Source organism: Grampus griseus (assembly GCF_964374135.1).
Source record: "Grampus griseus genome assembly, chromosome: 2".
In the NCBI taxonomy this organism is placed as follows: domain Eukaryota; kingdom Metazoa; phylum Chordata; class Mammalia; order Artiodactyla; family Delphinidae; genus Grampus; species Grampus griseus.
The window spans coordinates 64782597-64799251 of NC_139018.1; the positions used below are offsets into that span (position 1 = coordinate 64782597).

Here is a 16655-nt window from a genome sequence, read left to right on the forward strand (position 1 = left end):
ATGTATATGTGTGTGTGTGTGCCTTTTCCCAAAGGTTTTTTTTTTTTGTAATTGCTCCTTTATTTGAGGAACTAAGTCTTCTGCCTCTCTTTTATTCTTAAAATGCTCCCTTTTATTTTAAATAGTAGAAGATTTTCCGATTGTATAGGAATTTGGACTACCATACTGCTCTGTACTGGGTGTGATAAAATACCTTGTCAGGGGCGACTGGATGGCTCAGGGGATTGGCAATGGGATATATAGAGCCCTTCACCCATAGGTCATTGGCTTGAATTTTGTCCAGGTTGGCAGTGACTAAAAGTTGTTAACATCTCATGACTGTTTGGTGGCCTGTGTGAAATGAGTTTCTTTCTTTAAGTCCATATATAGGACCTCTGGCTAGGGCATCTGGGCATCTCTCTTTTATAGGAGCATTCCACCAGATTTACACTCATTTCTGTTCTCAAGATTAGTGATGAACGGAAGCCCTCCTACACAAAATAAATTCATTCATTTAAAGTTCAAATCAATAGCTGGGTACTTCCACCCTATTCTCCAGCACAGACCAGAGGATGCATGAAAGCTGATTTGATAGTAAAAGGAGCCGTAGGTCATAGAGACCTCACATCCCATTCGACGTCGCTTAGTCTTTTGTGAAGCATAATCCATGCTGTGGCTATGGCCACACTGCAATGGCCCAGCTAGATAAGAAGGGGAGATATCAAAAGACAAATATCACATGATATTTGTTATATGTGGAATCAAAAAAAAAACGGTACAAACAAACTTTTTTACAAAACAGAAATAGAATCACGGATGTAGAAAACAAACTTATGGGTACAAAGGGGGAAGGTGGGGGGAGGGATAAACTGGGAGATTGGGATTGACATATACACACTACTATATATAAAATATATAACTCATAAGGACCTACTGTATAGCACAGGGAACTCTGCTCAATAATCTGTAATGACCTACATAGGAAAAGAATCTATAAAAGAGTGGATATATGTATAACTGATTCACTTTGCTGTATGGCAGAAACTAACACAACATTGTAAATCAACTATACTCCAATAAAAATTAATTTTAAAAAAGGGAAGATATCAGGCAAGCACATCATATATGCTGTGTAGCAGCTAAATCTTTGGGTCATAAGCAGAACACATTTTAATAGGCCAGGCTGGAAGCTACAAACCCTTGGAGACCGACATTGACGTCTAGTCCAAAGCGGGCCTGGGCAGACTCCAAGCTAGCCTTAGAAAAGGGGAAGTCAGCAGGCCTATCTTGCTGTTCAGAATCCAAAACACTGGGATGGACCTCTGAGAATAAGAATTATGCACCTCTGTTATGCTTTAAGAAAACCAAGTATGAAAAAAACAAAAGTGAAACTGCAAAACAGAATCTGTGCATTAGAGAGGCTGGAGGAAGGTAAATCATATCTATTTCCAAGAGAGTCTTTCCCCTTAAATGGAGCCCTTCCAAAAGGACTAAGTTTCAGGTGTGCGTGTGTGTATTTTCAGAAGCGCACCTGTGGGTACTGTGATCCATGTAGAATCTGGGATCTTTAAGAGAGAGAATGGGAACATGGTGACAGTGAAGCCCAAATCAAGCCTTTCAAGTTGGCGCAAGAGCCAACTTTGTCACCTAAGCCCTGGCCAGACTTTATGTAAGGAATAACTTTGGCGATAAGGGAAGGCTTAACTCAACAGAATGAATAATAATGACAACACTCACTGAGCACTTATGATGCTCCATGCTATCGTTCTAAGCATTTTAGATGTATTAACGACACCATAAGGAACGTTAATATGTTAATTCATATGAAGTTAAAACCAACAGGTGATTGATTATTCCTACCCCAGTCTCCAAACTATTCAATATACTAGAGGGCCAGAATTTTACAATGGGAAACTGAGGCACATGTAAGTTAACTAACTTGATCAAGGTCAAATTTCTGATAAGGCACAGAGCCAGGAGGACCCTGTGCACTTACATATTTGCAACTGCTACAGAAACTAGTATCACGAGAATGTCCTGCAATTTGGGTTAGGGTTGTCATCTTCATATGTCATCAATTCTCAGTTATTCGGGTAACCTGCAAGTTAACCAGACTGCAGATCTTTAAAATCTATAATATGGGCAGTGCAATTGAATTAAATTGCTACAAATCAGAGAAAACAACGTAGGAACTGATTACCACCACCATACTGTGTCTCCTGTCTCACCACCTTAACATTCTTGTTCTTGTATTCACATTCTTGTTCTTGTATCCTGACATTTTTGTTTCTGCAACCAGTGGTAACTGGTTAGGGTTATCACGGGGGAGGGGAGCAATGAACAGAACCCTGGGCAGCCATGATCATACCCTTACACCAAAATCTATTAGTGTATTGCTTTAGTGGGTGGGAAACCAGAGACGTTTGTGCTCTGCTAAATGAAAAATAGAGAAGACAGGGTGAAAGAGGGATGTGAGACCTGCCAATCAAAACCCAGGGCTGCTCTAAAAACTGTGAAACTTGGAACTGACAGGTCTTGCCTTACAACTTTTCAGTTAATTACTAGATTCATCTAGGGGCTCATCTTTAGGAAAGCTTGAAGGGTACCCTGAGGACTGAGGAGAGACAATTGGGAGAATGACCAGAGGAACTGGATAATTCAACCTCTGAGCTGAGTGGCCAGCCTGTGATCATGCCTGCCCTGGAAGAAGAGACTGGCATGGATGGGAGGAGTGGCTTCCGGCAGCAGAAACAAGATCAAGGGCTTCATTACGTGTTTCTGGGGTGTTAGTAGGAGTTTCTCTCTAAAAAAAAGTTTCCTATAGTTCAAACAATAAATAGACTAGAAAGCCTCGTTCAAACAAAATAAATAGACTTACTGATCATACATATTTCAAATCTTCACTAAGTTAATATTCATTGTTGATCATCAATGAGAAGATGTGCACCGAAGCTTTTTCCTCTACTCTAACTAGGGGGTCCTTTTCACGAAGAGCATTGCACAGGGCAATTATGATAAAGAATGCATTTTGGAAGTACTGGGTTAGAATCTGTGTCAGCTCTGCATTTTAGAAGCAGAGGAGGCCCAACAGGTCCATTACAGTCTGATGTAAAGATTTACCTCTTGTTTATGAAATGGAATCTTTCAACTGAAATCCTTTTGTCAGGTGGTTTATGTGAATGTATGTTCTATGAGAACATGGACCTTTTTAGTAACTACCATATCTCAGATTCTAAGATAGAGCTTGTCCCATGCACATGAAAGAAATAATGACTGAATGAGTGAAGAAATGAATGAGTGAATGTTTTTCATATCTAGACTATTGGAATTTTGTTATTTTTACGCTTTTATATTACTTTTCTGAAATGGAAAGTATTTCCCTAAATACTGGTCACATTTTAAATTCCCTTTTATATTATCGATCAAATCAATTTCTATCTCATTTTGACTAACAGTAATTTGGGGGGGGGGTTAACAGATAATTTTAATCCTCCTTCAATGTCAACCAAGAGATGGCTGGACACAGGATAGTAGAGTTTTAATTCTTTATGTCACCAATTTCACCATTGCTCTTACTGATGTTTTTATGTGGAGAAGACATCCCCTGACAAGTGAGAGGCACTGGCCGGCAGACGGTTTACTTAAGGCACAAGATACTTTAGTCAACCATAAAGAGGAACAGCTTTGAGCCCTAAGGAAATTTGCATCTTAATATTTCATGATAAATAGCATATGTAATTTTGTCAGTTTTGAATATTTCCAGATTTTATTACCAATCGATAAAAAAATGAAAGTGGACAGATGGTGCCATCAATCCTAATTATGTGAAAGCTTGAGACATGCATAATTTCTAGAGTATTAATCATTAGCTCCTGGCTAAAGACTGACCACAGGTATATTTCTACCGTTTTCTGTTATCTTAGTTCCAAATCGTCGTTTCTTCCTTTGCAATAATTCTTCTCAAGGTCTACTCACTCGCTTCTCGATTAAAGAAATGGCCTCTTGAATGGTTTCCTTTGCTTCTAGTCTGCTCTATTCCACACAACCTTCATGTTCTTGCAAAAATAAAGGATCAGGGAATAAATCCAGTGAACATAAGTTACCAGTAGACAGGAATCAGCATAACATCGGGAAGACTGTTCTAACAGTCAGAGCTGCCTAGGAAGGATGGAGAGTGTCCCCAGCTGGTGGTCTCAGGTAGGGGTTGGACAGCTATTTTAGGTATATATTGAGAAGCAGCTTGGTGGAATGATTACGAAGAGAAACTCTGGTGTCAAGCTGCTTGGCTTTAAAGCCTAGGCTCTCCAGCTACTAACTGTATGACTTTTCCAAATTAAAAAGAAATTTTTCTCTCAGTTCCTTCTTCTGTACAATGGGAAAAATAATGATACCTTCTTCCTAGTAGTTTGTGAGGAATGAATGAGGTAATGCGGTAATAATGGGCTTAGCAGAGTGCTTGACACTTGGCAACCGTTCAATGAATATTAGTAGTTATGTTGTATAGGGATTCAGGAGGCCATAGGTAGTTGTATAATATGACCTTCAAGGAAGGAGCCTTCCAAATTCAAACTTTATTTTTGTAAGTGTTAAAATAATGTTTGCATCGGGTCACTGCTCTGTTGAATGAGTTATACTCAGAACTACGTATCACTCCCATCTCAGATGCTTTTCTCTGGTACTTCAGCTGCTCCGAGATCTGGCTCCATCCCAGATAAGCATGCATCTTTGCCTCGTTGAGGCTCTTTCCTGCCTCCTAAATGCAGTGTCCTCACTCCCACTTTGTTCCTTGAGATGAGTCTCCTGGAAGAACATCTCTGCCTCTTTGCTCTTAGGTTGGTTTGCATGCAGGTCAACCCTGTTCATCAAAGCCACCCACAGTCATTTAGCCTCTCCCTGATTTATTACACCACTTGCCAATTTTATGTCTCAGTTGAGCACAGCAGCAGTGTTATGCTTCTTTTTTTCTCTGGTTGTTGACTGTGTATAAACTTTCTACTGATGATGATCAGTTTCCTAAAGGCAGGTGTCATATCTTTTACCTCTTGTGTCCTCTGTAAGCACCTAGCAAAGTGCTGAAAACAAAACACATGGCCTGAGATCAAATCCCAGAGCCACCGTCTACTCTGGTGTGGAGGCAAGCCATTTACCATCTCTAATTTTCATTTAGGGACATTTTGAGAAATAAATTACTTAAAACATGGCTACTCATGTAATTGGAACATATAGGTAAAACATAACAAAAGTTATTTATTAATATCATCATTAATCCTAGAATATTTGCAACAAGTTTTACTTCGAATAGAAAAAGCTAAGAGAGTCAGTACAGTTTTCCAAAGCCAGCATTTCCTGAATTACAGTTAGCGAAATCAGTGCAGTACAAGTGGAAGGGGTGCAGTTCAGGGGTACTTCCCATTCAGAACACTCCTACAGAGCCAGAAAGATCAGTAGAGAAGAATTCACATTCCTGTGAACCTATCATGTAGCTGGCATTTTTACAGGCTAATTAAGCAAACAAAAAACCAAAAGTCCCTTAACAATATGCATCAAAGTCCCTGACAGTCATGGTATGTGTATGTCTGGGCATGTCAATGCAACTTGCTCCCAAGGAGGCAATGTTCCTGGGCTGTTAACTTCAGGGTTGAAGTTTCAAACCTGAGATTGTTCTGCCAAGACTGCTAATAGCAGTGGCTTATAATACAATGCTACCCTATCAAACACCACCTCGCCTTGATTGTCATCGTCACACTCCTGCATTATATTAGTGATCTGTCCCCTTCACAGGATGGTCAGCTCCTGGAAGGCAGGGAACTTCATCTTGTTTCTTCAGTGCTTCGTCTAATGTCTGACATGGGACAGACACGCAGTCAATGGTCACTGAATAGTCTACACAATCCCGAGTATCAGGTGTGTCCGGGTCTTGAAAGAAAATTCACTCTAGTTTATAACAACTAGAGAAAAGACACAAGTGCTTCCTCTCTCAAACTAGTTTTATTAACTAACAGATGGGTTGATGTTTCCCACAGGTCCCAAGAAACCATGATTGTGTTTCATGAGCAGGTATCTTCAGGAGGATACGACCACCTCCTAATGAAGCCTATTGGTCTTCTTGCTTTTCTTCCATCTCTTTTGCCTTGGGAGACTTGTTCTGAAAGGAAGAGCCTGGAGGAGCTGCACACAGCCTGGCCCCGCACTGGCCAAGGCAGAGCAGAGACCAAGCACACAGAGACAATTCTGGCTGTGCTCCTGGCTCAGGAGAGGTAGCTAATGGGGAGTTATATAGTTTTGCCTATAATTGATTCAGATGCTACTGCTCATTGTGGTATAAGGAGTTTCAATGTAGGGATGAAGGAAGAGCAAAGTATTAGATGGAGGATTTTAGTCCTCGGTGAGGGACTATATTTAAAAACAAAAGATGGTTGAGCCCGATGAAATACGTGCGTGAGGACATTGTCAGGTTCCTCTCTGGACTTCAGAAGCCCCTCAGAGGAAATTCCTCTGGTTCTATACCTATCAGAGTCCTAACTCCTTTCTCCATCTAGTTCCTAGGCTTCCCATCTATGCAATCCTAATATTTTACCCTTTCCGCTAATCTTGGCTGCTAAACTAACCTGTGTGGTTTGGAGCAAGCCACTTAGAATTTCCATCGCTTTCCCCCATCTGTAAAATAAGGATAACACACTGACCTGCCTCAGAGGGATAGGGTGTGAATTAACTCCTGTAATTAGCGGTTTCTGTGCTCTGCATACACCAAGCAGGATATGAATGCCAACCATTGTCACCGTGGCCTGAGTAGGCTTTGCTTCTAAAGCTACACTTGGGAATAGCCGCTTGGCAAAGAGCTGACAACTGGAAGTTGCGAACTTTACACAGAAGCAATATTTCCAGTATTTTCCCCGAGCAATCATGAGTAAATTGCTCACCAGGGGTGGAAATGGTTTCCAGCCAGTTCCGCCTCTTTTGATCTGTGCACCCTGCAAAGCTCAGTCAATGCCAGGTAACTGATCCTTCGTAAGTCTGCTGTTTAGTGCAGATGAAGAATTCAGAATGGTATCATTTGGACAGGGGTGAAATTTCTGTGCAGTCGTATGTATTAAAAGCAAATAAATTGTGCTTTGTTCAAGGCAAGAGTTATAGAAATAGAATCTTTAATTTGTTAATATCCAATGACAAAGACAGCCACCTGTTTTTTAAATGGGGAAGAATAGGTCATCTATTTACAACTTGTCTTGGGTTTCATTTCAGAAACTTTGAAATGTACCCCTTATCACCATAGGGAAAGGAAAGTCAAAATTATGACCTAGCAAGCTATATAAAACAGCTGTTAAAAATAATGGGTTTAAAAAATTGATTTTCTAAACCTTCAATAGAAGGTTTGGAAAAAAAAATCCTACATATAAACTGAGTGAACCTATTGTGTACTTTGATAAGAGGCCCATGCTTCTATTACTGAACAAACCATTTGCAACCCTGTAAATACCATTATATTAATTTAGATAAAAGTTGCACATTTTTGAGTTGCCACCACTGTGATCTAAATTTTGGAAAAGAAAGTTAGTTTCAGAATGGCATACAGAACTAGGCTGACATTCAGCATCTTCTCTGGAAACAAAAGGGAGGCTGCCCTTCTGTAGCTGAGTCACCAACACGGATTTTTCACAGGTCAGGGTGTCAAGCCCTCAAGGATGCCTTGTGCTGCAGCTGTGCATTCTGGGAGCTGGCCTGGAAGGGATGCTGGGCCAGCACAGCCTGGTGGGGAGGAGGGATTTTTCCTTATTTTCTTTAGCTCCCTTAGGCAAGATCCTAGAAGTACAAACAAGGTTGCTTTGCAAATATTCTCGTCATATACAGACAAGCACACAGAAGTGTGAGCAAACACAAATTAAGGTTCTAAGTGTTCCTAGGCCTTGGACAGAAGAAAGCACTGGAGAAATGTATTTCCTTCTGTGGTGGTTATTTTGCTTAGCTGGGGATAAAGGAGACATTTAAGAAAAGCCTACTTTCTGCAAGAAAAAATGGTACTACATCAATGTAGCTTTTTTGAGGCAAAGGAAGCATTCTGCATTTGGCAAGGCAGTCCCTGTAACAGTACTGGCTTGTTTTTGGAGTGTATGCGTCATCTTCATTCAGGAGTGGCAAAAGATAGTTTCTATTTCATTTCCAAATAACGATGGCATAGCTAAGGGAAATACATCATTTTGCATATATAATTTTTGGATAAAAGCTGAGTTTACGCGTAAAGGATGACCTCTTTGGGTTATGAAAAGATTACTTTTTGTTAGGCTGCTTTCTGACGATTAGATTTGACACATACATGTGCACATGGGTACTAACAGGAGTCAGGCCAGTTTTGGGTAATCGTAAACTTGGCTGGATCTTTACTACAGCTGAGATCCATTTCATATTCAATCCATCAGAGATAACCGTGGTACATTATCTGATGGATTTATCTTTACTTATATTGTATGAATATGGAAAGGAATTAAATGTGTGTTTACAGTTTGATAAACATTCAACATAAATTATACATTTTCATTCCATTTATTAGTCGGGGGCTATGGAAAGCAGGAATTTCATTGCACAGAAACTGCCTTTCAGATTGAAGGATTACCAGTTTCCTGAAAAGGTAAACTAATTGTAAGAACAGAATTCATTTCTATCTCAAGTGAGTCCCTGAATGGTTTGTATTCAGAGTTTTAGAAAGGCAAAAGGAGAGGACAGCTCATCCTCATGACTATCCAGTTCGTATTTCACACTTCCTGTGGGTGCAACATTGTCATCACGAATAAATCTAGTGCTAATAAACCTCGTATCATTTGACAGCTTGAATATGGTAGTTACTACACAAATTATCAAGCTCTATTTATGTCTAAAAGTACTTGGCCTGATCTTCTAGCATTAGGCATGCGGAGCAGTCTCCATGATATTATCTTACCATATAATGACTCCAAAAATCTCACAGAGATGAATGGTGATAACATAATTTCAGAAAGTTGCCACTCTATATGTAGAAATATATTGGCAATAAAAAACAGTCACTGTGTGCCTTTCCCCAGTAGGGGATCTCTCACTTTTCTTTGATTTTTAAAGGCTTCAGATCAATAACTGGAGTGACATTATTAACAGTTCCCTCAGCACCTTGGCCAGCACTAATATTAAATCCATTACACCTTCTGTTTGACATTTGCAGTACAGCAGAAAGTGCTGTAGATACAGTCACATTGTCTGGGGACTGAGGTTGGATGTGAGGTTAGTAAGATGGTTTCCCTTGCCTGACTTCTTCTTTTTTTTTTTTTTTTGCCTTTTTTAAAAAAAATTAATTAATTAATTAATTAATTTATGGCTGTGTTGGCTCTTCGTTTCTGCGCGAGGGCTTTCTCTAGTTGGGGCAAGTGGGGGCCACTCTTCATCGCGGTGCACGGGCCTCTCACTGTCACGGCCTCTCTTGTTGCGGAGCACAGGCTCCAGACACTCAGGCTCAGTAATTGTGGCTCACGGGGCTAGTTGCTCCGCGGCATGTGGGATCTTCCCAGACCAGGGCTCGAACCCGGGTCCCCTGCATTGGCAGGCAGATTCTCAACCACTGCGCCACCGGGGAAGCCCCCCTTGCCTGACTTCTAAATTCACTTCATTGATAGGAAACTTAAACCAATACAAAAAACAAAAAAAATCAGAGAACCTCAACCCTATACTAGATGGTAAATAATTCACCCATAAAAGTACAATTATATCTCGTATCTAAGCACTTTGGAAATAAAATATTGATCAGATCCTCTGATAAATTTTTACATTCTTTACTGTTATTCCTAAACATTTGATCCTTTAATTATACCTAGTATTATGAAAATCGTCTAACGAGTGCAGAGGAATTGAGTTCCTGTAGAATCGGGAGCCGATCAAATTTACCAGAGCGCGGGGGCATAAGTAGAAAATGCAGATTATTTCTATTCAGGCAAGTACTCAACTGCTTCAGTTTTGCTTGCCTTTAAAATATTCAGGACACAGAATAGGCGTAATAGCATAGAGATCATACTCGTGCAATAGTTATCTTAACGTCCCGTAACAGGCTAAATCTGCTGAAAGTTTAGACAAAACACAGTAACCTTTACTTTAGACAACCAGTGGTTAACCATGTTTGCTGTAGTTACTCTTACTCTTCACCAAAAGTACTGTCTCATACATTTTGCTAAATTGTCTAAACCCCACTACAGTATCGATTTCTCCCTCCGTGAGCTCGTGCCCATTCAATAAGCAGCGAGAATCTCTGGTCCTGGCTGAATGCCCTCTAAGGCAGGACCCAGGTGTGTTACTCCTGACAGTGGCCCATGGCTGGGAGCTGACTGCTAGCTAGAGGGAAACAAACCACTGGAGACAGAAAGGAAATTCTCTGTTAAAGTGAGGAAACATGACAGGGAAAGTGGCCTGTGAGGTTAAGTGAAAAAGCAGGCTGCCAGAAGCATGTATGTTATGGTTTTATTTTAGTCAAACAGAAAATCCCACTACATAACTATGTTTGTATACATATTTACAGAAACAAAATCTAGAAGGATATCTAGTGTATAAGAACAGTGGTTATTTTGGGGTAGGGGGTATGTTGGCCTTTATTCTTTGTATTCTGCATTCTCTGAATTTTTCACAAAGGGCATGAATTTTATAATTGGAAAATATCAAGCTGTTTTAATAAGGAGAAGGAGGGAGTGAAACACAACAATTTGATGACCTAACCCAAGGAATATTACTCTTTGCTTTCAAAATACGGAGATATTTCAAGTACCTCCGGGATTTCTTGAAAGAGCTGCTCTTCTGTTTATTAAGCACATAAAAGATGCGGCACTGATTTTTTTTTTTTTTTTTTTAAATTTTGGCTGCGTTGGGTCTTCGTTGCTGCATGCAGGCTTTCTGCTAGTTGAGGCGGGCGGGGGCTGCCCTTCATTGCGGTGGCTTCTCTTGTTGCGGAGCACGGGCTCCAGGCGCGCGGGCTTCAGTAGTTGTGATGCGTGGGCTCGGTAGTTGTGGCTCACGGGCTCTAGAGCTCAGGCTCAGTAGTTGTGGCTCACAGGCTTCATTGCTCTGCAGCATGTGGGATCTTCCCGGACCAGGGCTCAAACCCGTGTCCCCTGCATTGGCAGGCAGATTCTTAACCACTGCGCCACCAGGGAAGCCCTGAAATTTATTATTTTTTTAAAGGATATCACTCATAATCCCAAGATTAAAGAATCATTAAGAGTGATGAAAAGATATAAGCAGATCCACAAAACCAAACTGAGCCATCCAGATGTCGTGTTCCGGAGGTTCTGTGCCCACCACCTTGCAGGAACCCACAGGAGCAGAGAAGAGGCTGTGGGCAGCACAGAGCAGTCTCTTCCAAAATGCTTGGATCAAGCCCTAAAGAAGCATTCTAGAACTTTCTAACTTTTTAAAGTAGGCTACCCATTTAATTTTCTTATGCCTGCCTGAAAATTTCTCTAAAAGAAATATATTTATTAAACTATTAACGAATGTGCATACATATAAAATATTTATTTGGGTTTGCTGTCCGGCCAACAGATTTTTTTTTTCTCTCTCTCATTATCTTGAGACTAATTCAAGACAAGACAATCACAGGGCTGGCAGTTCGAAGAAAAAGAATTCCTATTATGGCGCAGGATCACTGCCTCTTAGGCTGGTTTAGCCACTTATTTCCTTTTATTATAATGCCAAAAGTTATGTAGATTTCAGTCATTTAGTAATGCTACACTGAACACATCAGGGCTCCTGAAAAATTCCATACCTACTAGTTCCTTCATTTTCCTAATCACCACATATTGATATCTGTTTTCCAACCAAATTATACTACTCTTTAAGCAAGAATCGGTGTTTTATCAGAGTTTAAAAGATTATGATGTAGTGAACAACAGTCTTCAAAAATGTTCCTTCATGTTATTAAGAACTAGAAAATCTTGTTAAAGTTCTTTCAGCTTTTAAGAAACATAAGCAGCTTTGGGATGTAGTGCCTGACATGAACTTTTAAAGTAATTCCCCTGGAACAATGATCTGCATTAGTGAAGATATTTGGTTAAAGGTAGCATCCTACACTGCCTTTCAGTATCTGAGCAGTCAATCTAATTGCCTTTTTAAGCCAAAGATTGCAAATAACTAACACTACAGAATTTTAAGGCAAAGCCAGTTTAACATTCTCTAATGGTGAGAAATACACTCTCCAACAAGAGACACTTCCTAATGCGATTGTTGCTAACGAGCCCAAGTTGTTAAGGAATGTGCAAAGCAGGGTTTTCCATTTTACTAGTTAGGATGGCTCAAGGAAGGCCAGGAAAACAGGGGAAAGAAACCCAAGTAAATTTTCAATCATACTTCACGGATAAATGAAGTGTCCTTGTATAAAGGAGGTATCTTCTTTCTCTGATAACTAGAATTAAAGGATGCTAAGTGGAACTGAGCACACCCTGGTGCTTCATGGAATGCATGGGATTTATCAGAGTTTTTTATTTTTTGTGTGTTTTTTTTTGCGGTACGCGGGCCTCTCACTGTTGTGGCCTCTCCCATTGCAGAGCACAGGCTCCGGACGCGCAGGCTCAGCGGCCATGGCTCATGGGCCCAGCCACTCCATGGCACGTGGGATCTTCCCAGACCGGGGCACGAACCTGTGTCCCCTGCATCAGCAGGCAGACTCTCAACCACTGCACCACCAGGGAATCCCTGTCAGAGTTTTTATATTTAATCTTAAATGGGTTGATTTGACTCTAGTTTAGGATATCCCAGTAGAACTGGTTTATAGGCTGTGGATTTTTTTTTTTCTCTTCCAAGGTACAAGTCACCCTTAACATGTGTTTGGGGGAGACATCAAGTTCAATATGAATCGACAGTGGGACCTGGCTGCCAAGAGGACCTACTTCAACCGTGGGCTGCATAACACGAGTATAGTAGCCTAAACCAAGAAAGGTGGCAGTCCCTCTGCTTTGTACTAGTCACAATACATGCAGAGGCTGCACTCAGCTCTCAGAACACTATTTTTAGAGGGTCACCAACAAATGGAAGCACAGCCAGGTGAGGGTGGCTAGGATGGTGACGGTCTTAGCAACATGCCATTGAATAATGGTTGTGGAATGAGGGTCGTTTGATGTGAAAAGGAGAAGGAAGGAGGGAGGAAGAATTTGGTGAATCTGACTTCATATATTTGAGAAGCTGTGATGGGGAGGGAAGAGTAAATCTGAAATGTTGTCCCACAGGGCAGACCTCCGATCAGTGGGGGAGAAGATGCAGCAAAGTAGGTTCCGGCTCCATATTAGGCATAACTTTCTATCAGAGCTGCTCACCAATGGGGTGGGAAGCCCTGTATGTTCCTTAGCTTCCTGTTAGGAATGAGTGCCAGCAGAGATTGGAAGGGCATCTGTTGGTTTTGCTGTAAAGGGATGGTTGCATAAATTGGAGGTTGGATTAAAGGATTGTCGAAGATTCTTCTTAACTTGTGGGTTTGTGATTCAGGGAAACAAAGTCCACTTTTCCAAGGTCTTAGTTCATACCGAGGTTTATAAACTTGATTTCTTATGCACTGAGTGTTTAAGAGTCATGAGCATTCCCGTTTCCCAGTCCAACTCCAGAATGGAGTAGAAAACTATTTTCATGTGTTTCTTCTCAAATATGCCCAAATATAAACATTCTATTGACTAAAAAGCAGGTCCAGTGATCTCACTGATGCGTCTATTCAGTGAAGTCAGGGAGCTATGCTATAAGGATATATGACTCCCTCGACCTCTTGGAACAAAATTATTTTCATCCTTAAATGGTAAAGAGTAGTCTTAAATACTCTTTTCTCATGCATGGGGTTCACTGGAGAAGGATGCCCCCCCCACCCCCGCCAATGCTACAAAATAATGCCCTGGAAGCTGCAGTTAACTTAAATGGGGAAACATGGATTGATTCTAGAAGGAGTTAAAATATTTCCAATAGAGGCAAATATGTTTTTTCCCTTCTGTGTGTGCAAACACGCTGTGATTACTTCTAAGCAGACCAAATTATTTTCTTGCAAGTATGTAGAGTTATTTTAACATTAACCTTAAGATAGGTTTTGGGTTTTTTTTTTTCCATTTCTCTTTCACAAAATGCTTTTGTGCTGCGAATCTGTTTTAAAACAACATATCAAGTAAAGTACAAACGTCTTTAGAGGGCAAAAATAATTTCCCAAGTAAGCAAATAAAACTTTGCACTTCAAATCAGGCCTTGATTCATTAAAAATCTTAAACTTCTCATGAGAAAAATTAACATTTAAACCACTGCTGCTTGGCCAAGCACTCCACCACACAAGAATATGAAATATCTCCTCTAAAAAAGTACAAAAAGGACAAAACCACAAATGTGGAACTTCAATTAATTTAAAGCCCCAATCAGCAAAGAATAAATCCTTCGCAGATCTAATTACCAGCGCTCTCGGAAGACCCAGGCCGACCAGCCAATCTTCCCCGTGTTTGAACAGCTTGATGAACTAGGGGACTGATGGATATCAAGTCATTTTGTTTAATTTATAAATGGATTTTCCCCTAATACTTAAATTATCATCAGTACAACACAATGAAAATGGGAACATTCTGAATGCAAAGTCTATAAGAGTCCTGGAAGGAATCCCAATGAGGAATGTCACCTCTGTTCATTCCTCTATACAATTGATCTAATTAAATACTGAGGGTGGAAAGGCAGTTTAAAATGTAGCCATTTCTGTTTTCTTTTTAGCCTTAATTTATCTGTTCACATCTTTCGAGTACCTTCTGATGCTTAAAAAAAAAAAAAAAAACCAAGATTTCTGCACGCCCCTAATACTTTTAATTCTCCACAAGCTAATATTCAAAAAGTCTCTGCCATCAATTTTGCTGAATAATAAATAAATGCATTACATTTAGCCGTGGTAACAATGAAAGGCAGATGGCTTTCCAAATCTGAACCTTTTCCCTCCATTAATTTGAAAGAGAAACTAAAGGAATGGGTACATGCTGTATGTATTGTTCACCTGAAATCAGATCTCTGGATTATACTTATTAAAATGTCTTCTTATTTTCAAATCTCTTCCTTACTTAATTACTGCCCAGGACAGAAAGCTGCATGGAATTGTTAAATACCATTAGACCTATTTATAGTCTCTTCACACTGGCAACTCAAGCGCAATCATTGGCAAAGGTCCTGCCCACCAACCCACATGTTGGAATTGCAAGTCCCACCTGGCTCTGGGGTTTCTGACTGGGAAGAGGAAGATGCTGAGCTGGCTGCATCTTCAGCGGTGCCCTGCGAGAGGAGACCCCGCCCGGGCGGGAGCTTCATGCCCAGCTGCTCTGCCATCTCCACGTGGTCCCCGGGGTGGACATAGTCAAAGACGCTGCTGCCTGTCAGCTCCACCTAGAGGACGAAGAGAAAGAAGAGTGGGAAAGAAAGTTGTCACAGGCTTTCATTTTCAAATTTACCTACTGGAGCATGGACTTGAGGACACGGGGAGGGGGAAGGGGAAGCTGGGACGAAGTGAGAGAGTGGCATGGACAGATATACACTACCAAACGTAAAATAGATAGCTGGTGGGAAGCAGCCACATAGCACAGGGAGATCAGCTCAGTGCTTTGTGACCACCTAGAGGGGTGGGATAGGTAGGGTGGGAGGGAGACGCAAGAGGGAGGAGATATGGGGATATATGTATATGTATAGCTGATTCACTTTGTTATACAGCAGAAACTAACACACCATTGTAAAGCAATTATACTCCAATAAAGATGTTAAAAAAAAAAAATTTAGCCCCACTGCGATTCAGCTTCTGAACAGAAAAGGAAATCTATGAAGCCTCCGGAAACAATCCTGGTCCTTAGTCTTTATCCTCACACGCTTAAGGATTCTTGAAATTGAAAGAGAAAGTTTTTTTTCCCCACATGTATTTATTTAGCAATTGTTTAGCCCAGTTTTTTTCTCATACACTGTTGTTTGCATAAAGCCAAACCATTCTGTGAAATGTGGATGCGTCTGCCTGAGTTCAGCTGTTTTATCCACGCATCATCAAATTCTCGCATGTTTGGTGTCAACCGGATGATTGACTGAATTCTACAGTTTGCTTATTGAGAAGTTTGAGCTTTGTATAGAAACAACCAGAGATAGCGGAGGAGGATTTTCCTTAAAATACACAGATTTCCAGGATGTGTATTTATACATATCAGCTTATTTCTATGTAAATTTAAATGGAAGAAGTGCTGCTTACAAATATATGCAAAGGCATAATGTTTTCATTAAATATTACTCATTAGCTCTGTAATCATATGGAGAATTTTCCATGCAAAAGAGGTCAGCTGGGGTCTGAAGCAGCCATTTTTTTTCTGCTGGTATCAGCTTGTTTTGCCTTCAATCTAATAAAATACATGGTACAAACCTCCTTGAGGGCTTTAAAAAATGTTTTATTTTGTATACGCTTTGTATTAGGCTGACGCTAAAGGTAGAGAATGAATATCAAATATCAGAAGAGGGCCAGCCTGGAATGGAAGCACTGCCTTTTGCAATGCTGTCAGGCGTGGCCCGTGTCTGGGGCATGTGCTGTCTGAGGGGCAGAAGACACTCGTAAGGACTGGCCTTACCTCTGTACTCCTCTGATGCTATAACTCTTACCTCCTTCCAAGAATAGCAATCATGGTCCTAAAATAATGTAGTTGGGTTACAGGTAC

General features: G+C 40.6%; 1 protein-coding gene across 12 annotated transcripts in view; it reads right to left on the bottom strand.

Moving 5' to 3' along the window:
• NPAS3 (neuronal PAS domain protein 3) overlaps positions 1 to 16655 on the bottom strand; it is a gene marked incomplete at both ends in the record, with an annotated part of 867736 nt that overhangs the window by 111209 nt on the left and 739872 nt on the right. For all 12 annotated transcript variants that reach the window (XM_082647980.1, XM_082647981.1, XM_082647979.1 and 9 more), the window contains one exon: positions 15183 to 15357. In XM_082647980.1, the coding sequence (XP_082504106.1) occupies positions 15183 to 15357 (175 nt within the window). The remainder of the gene's footprint in view (positions 1 to 15182; positions 15358 to 16655) is intronic.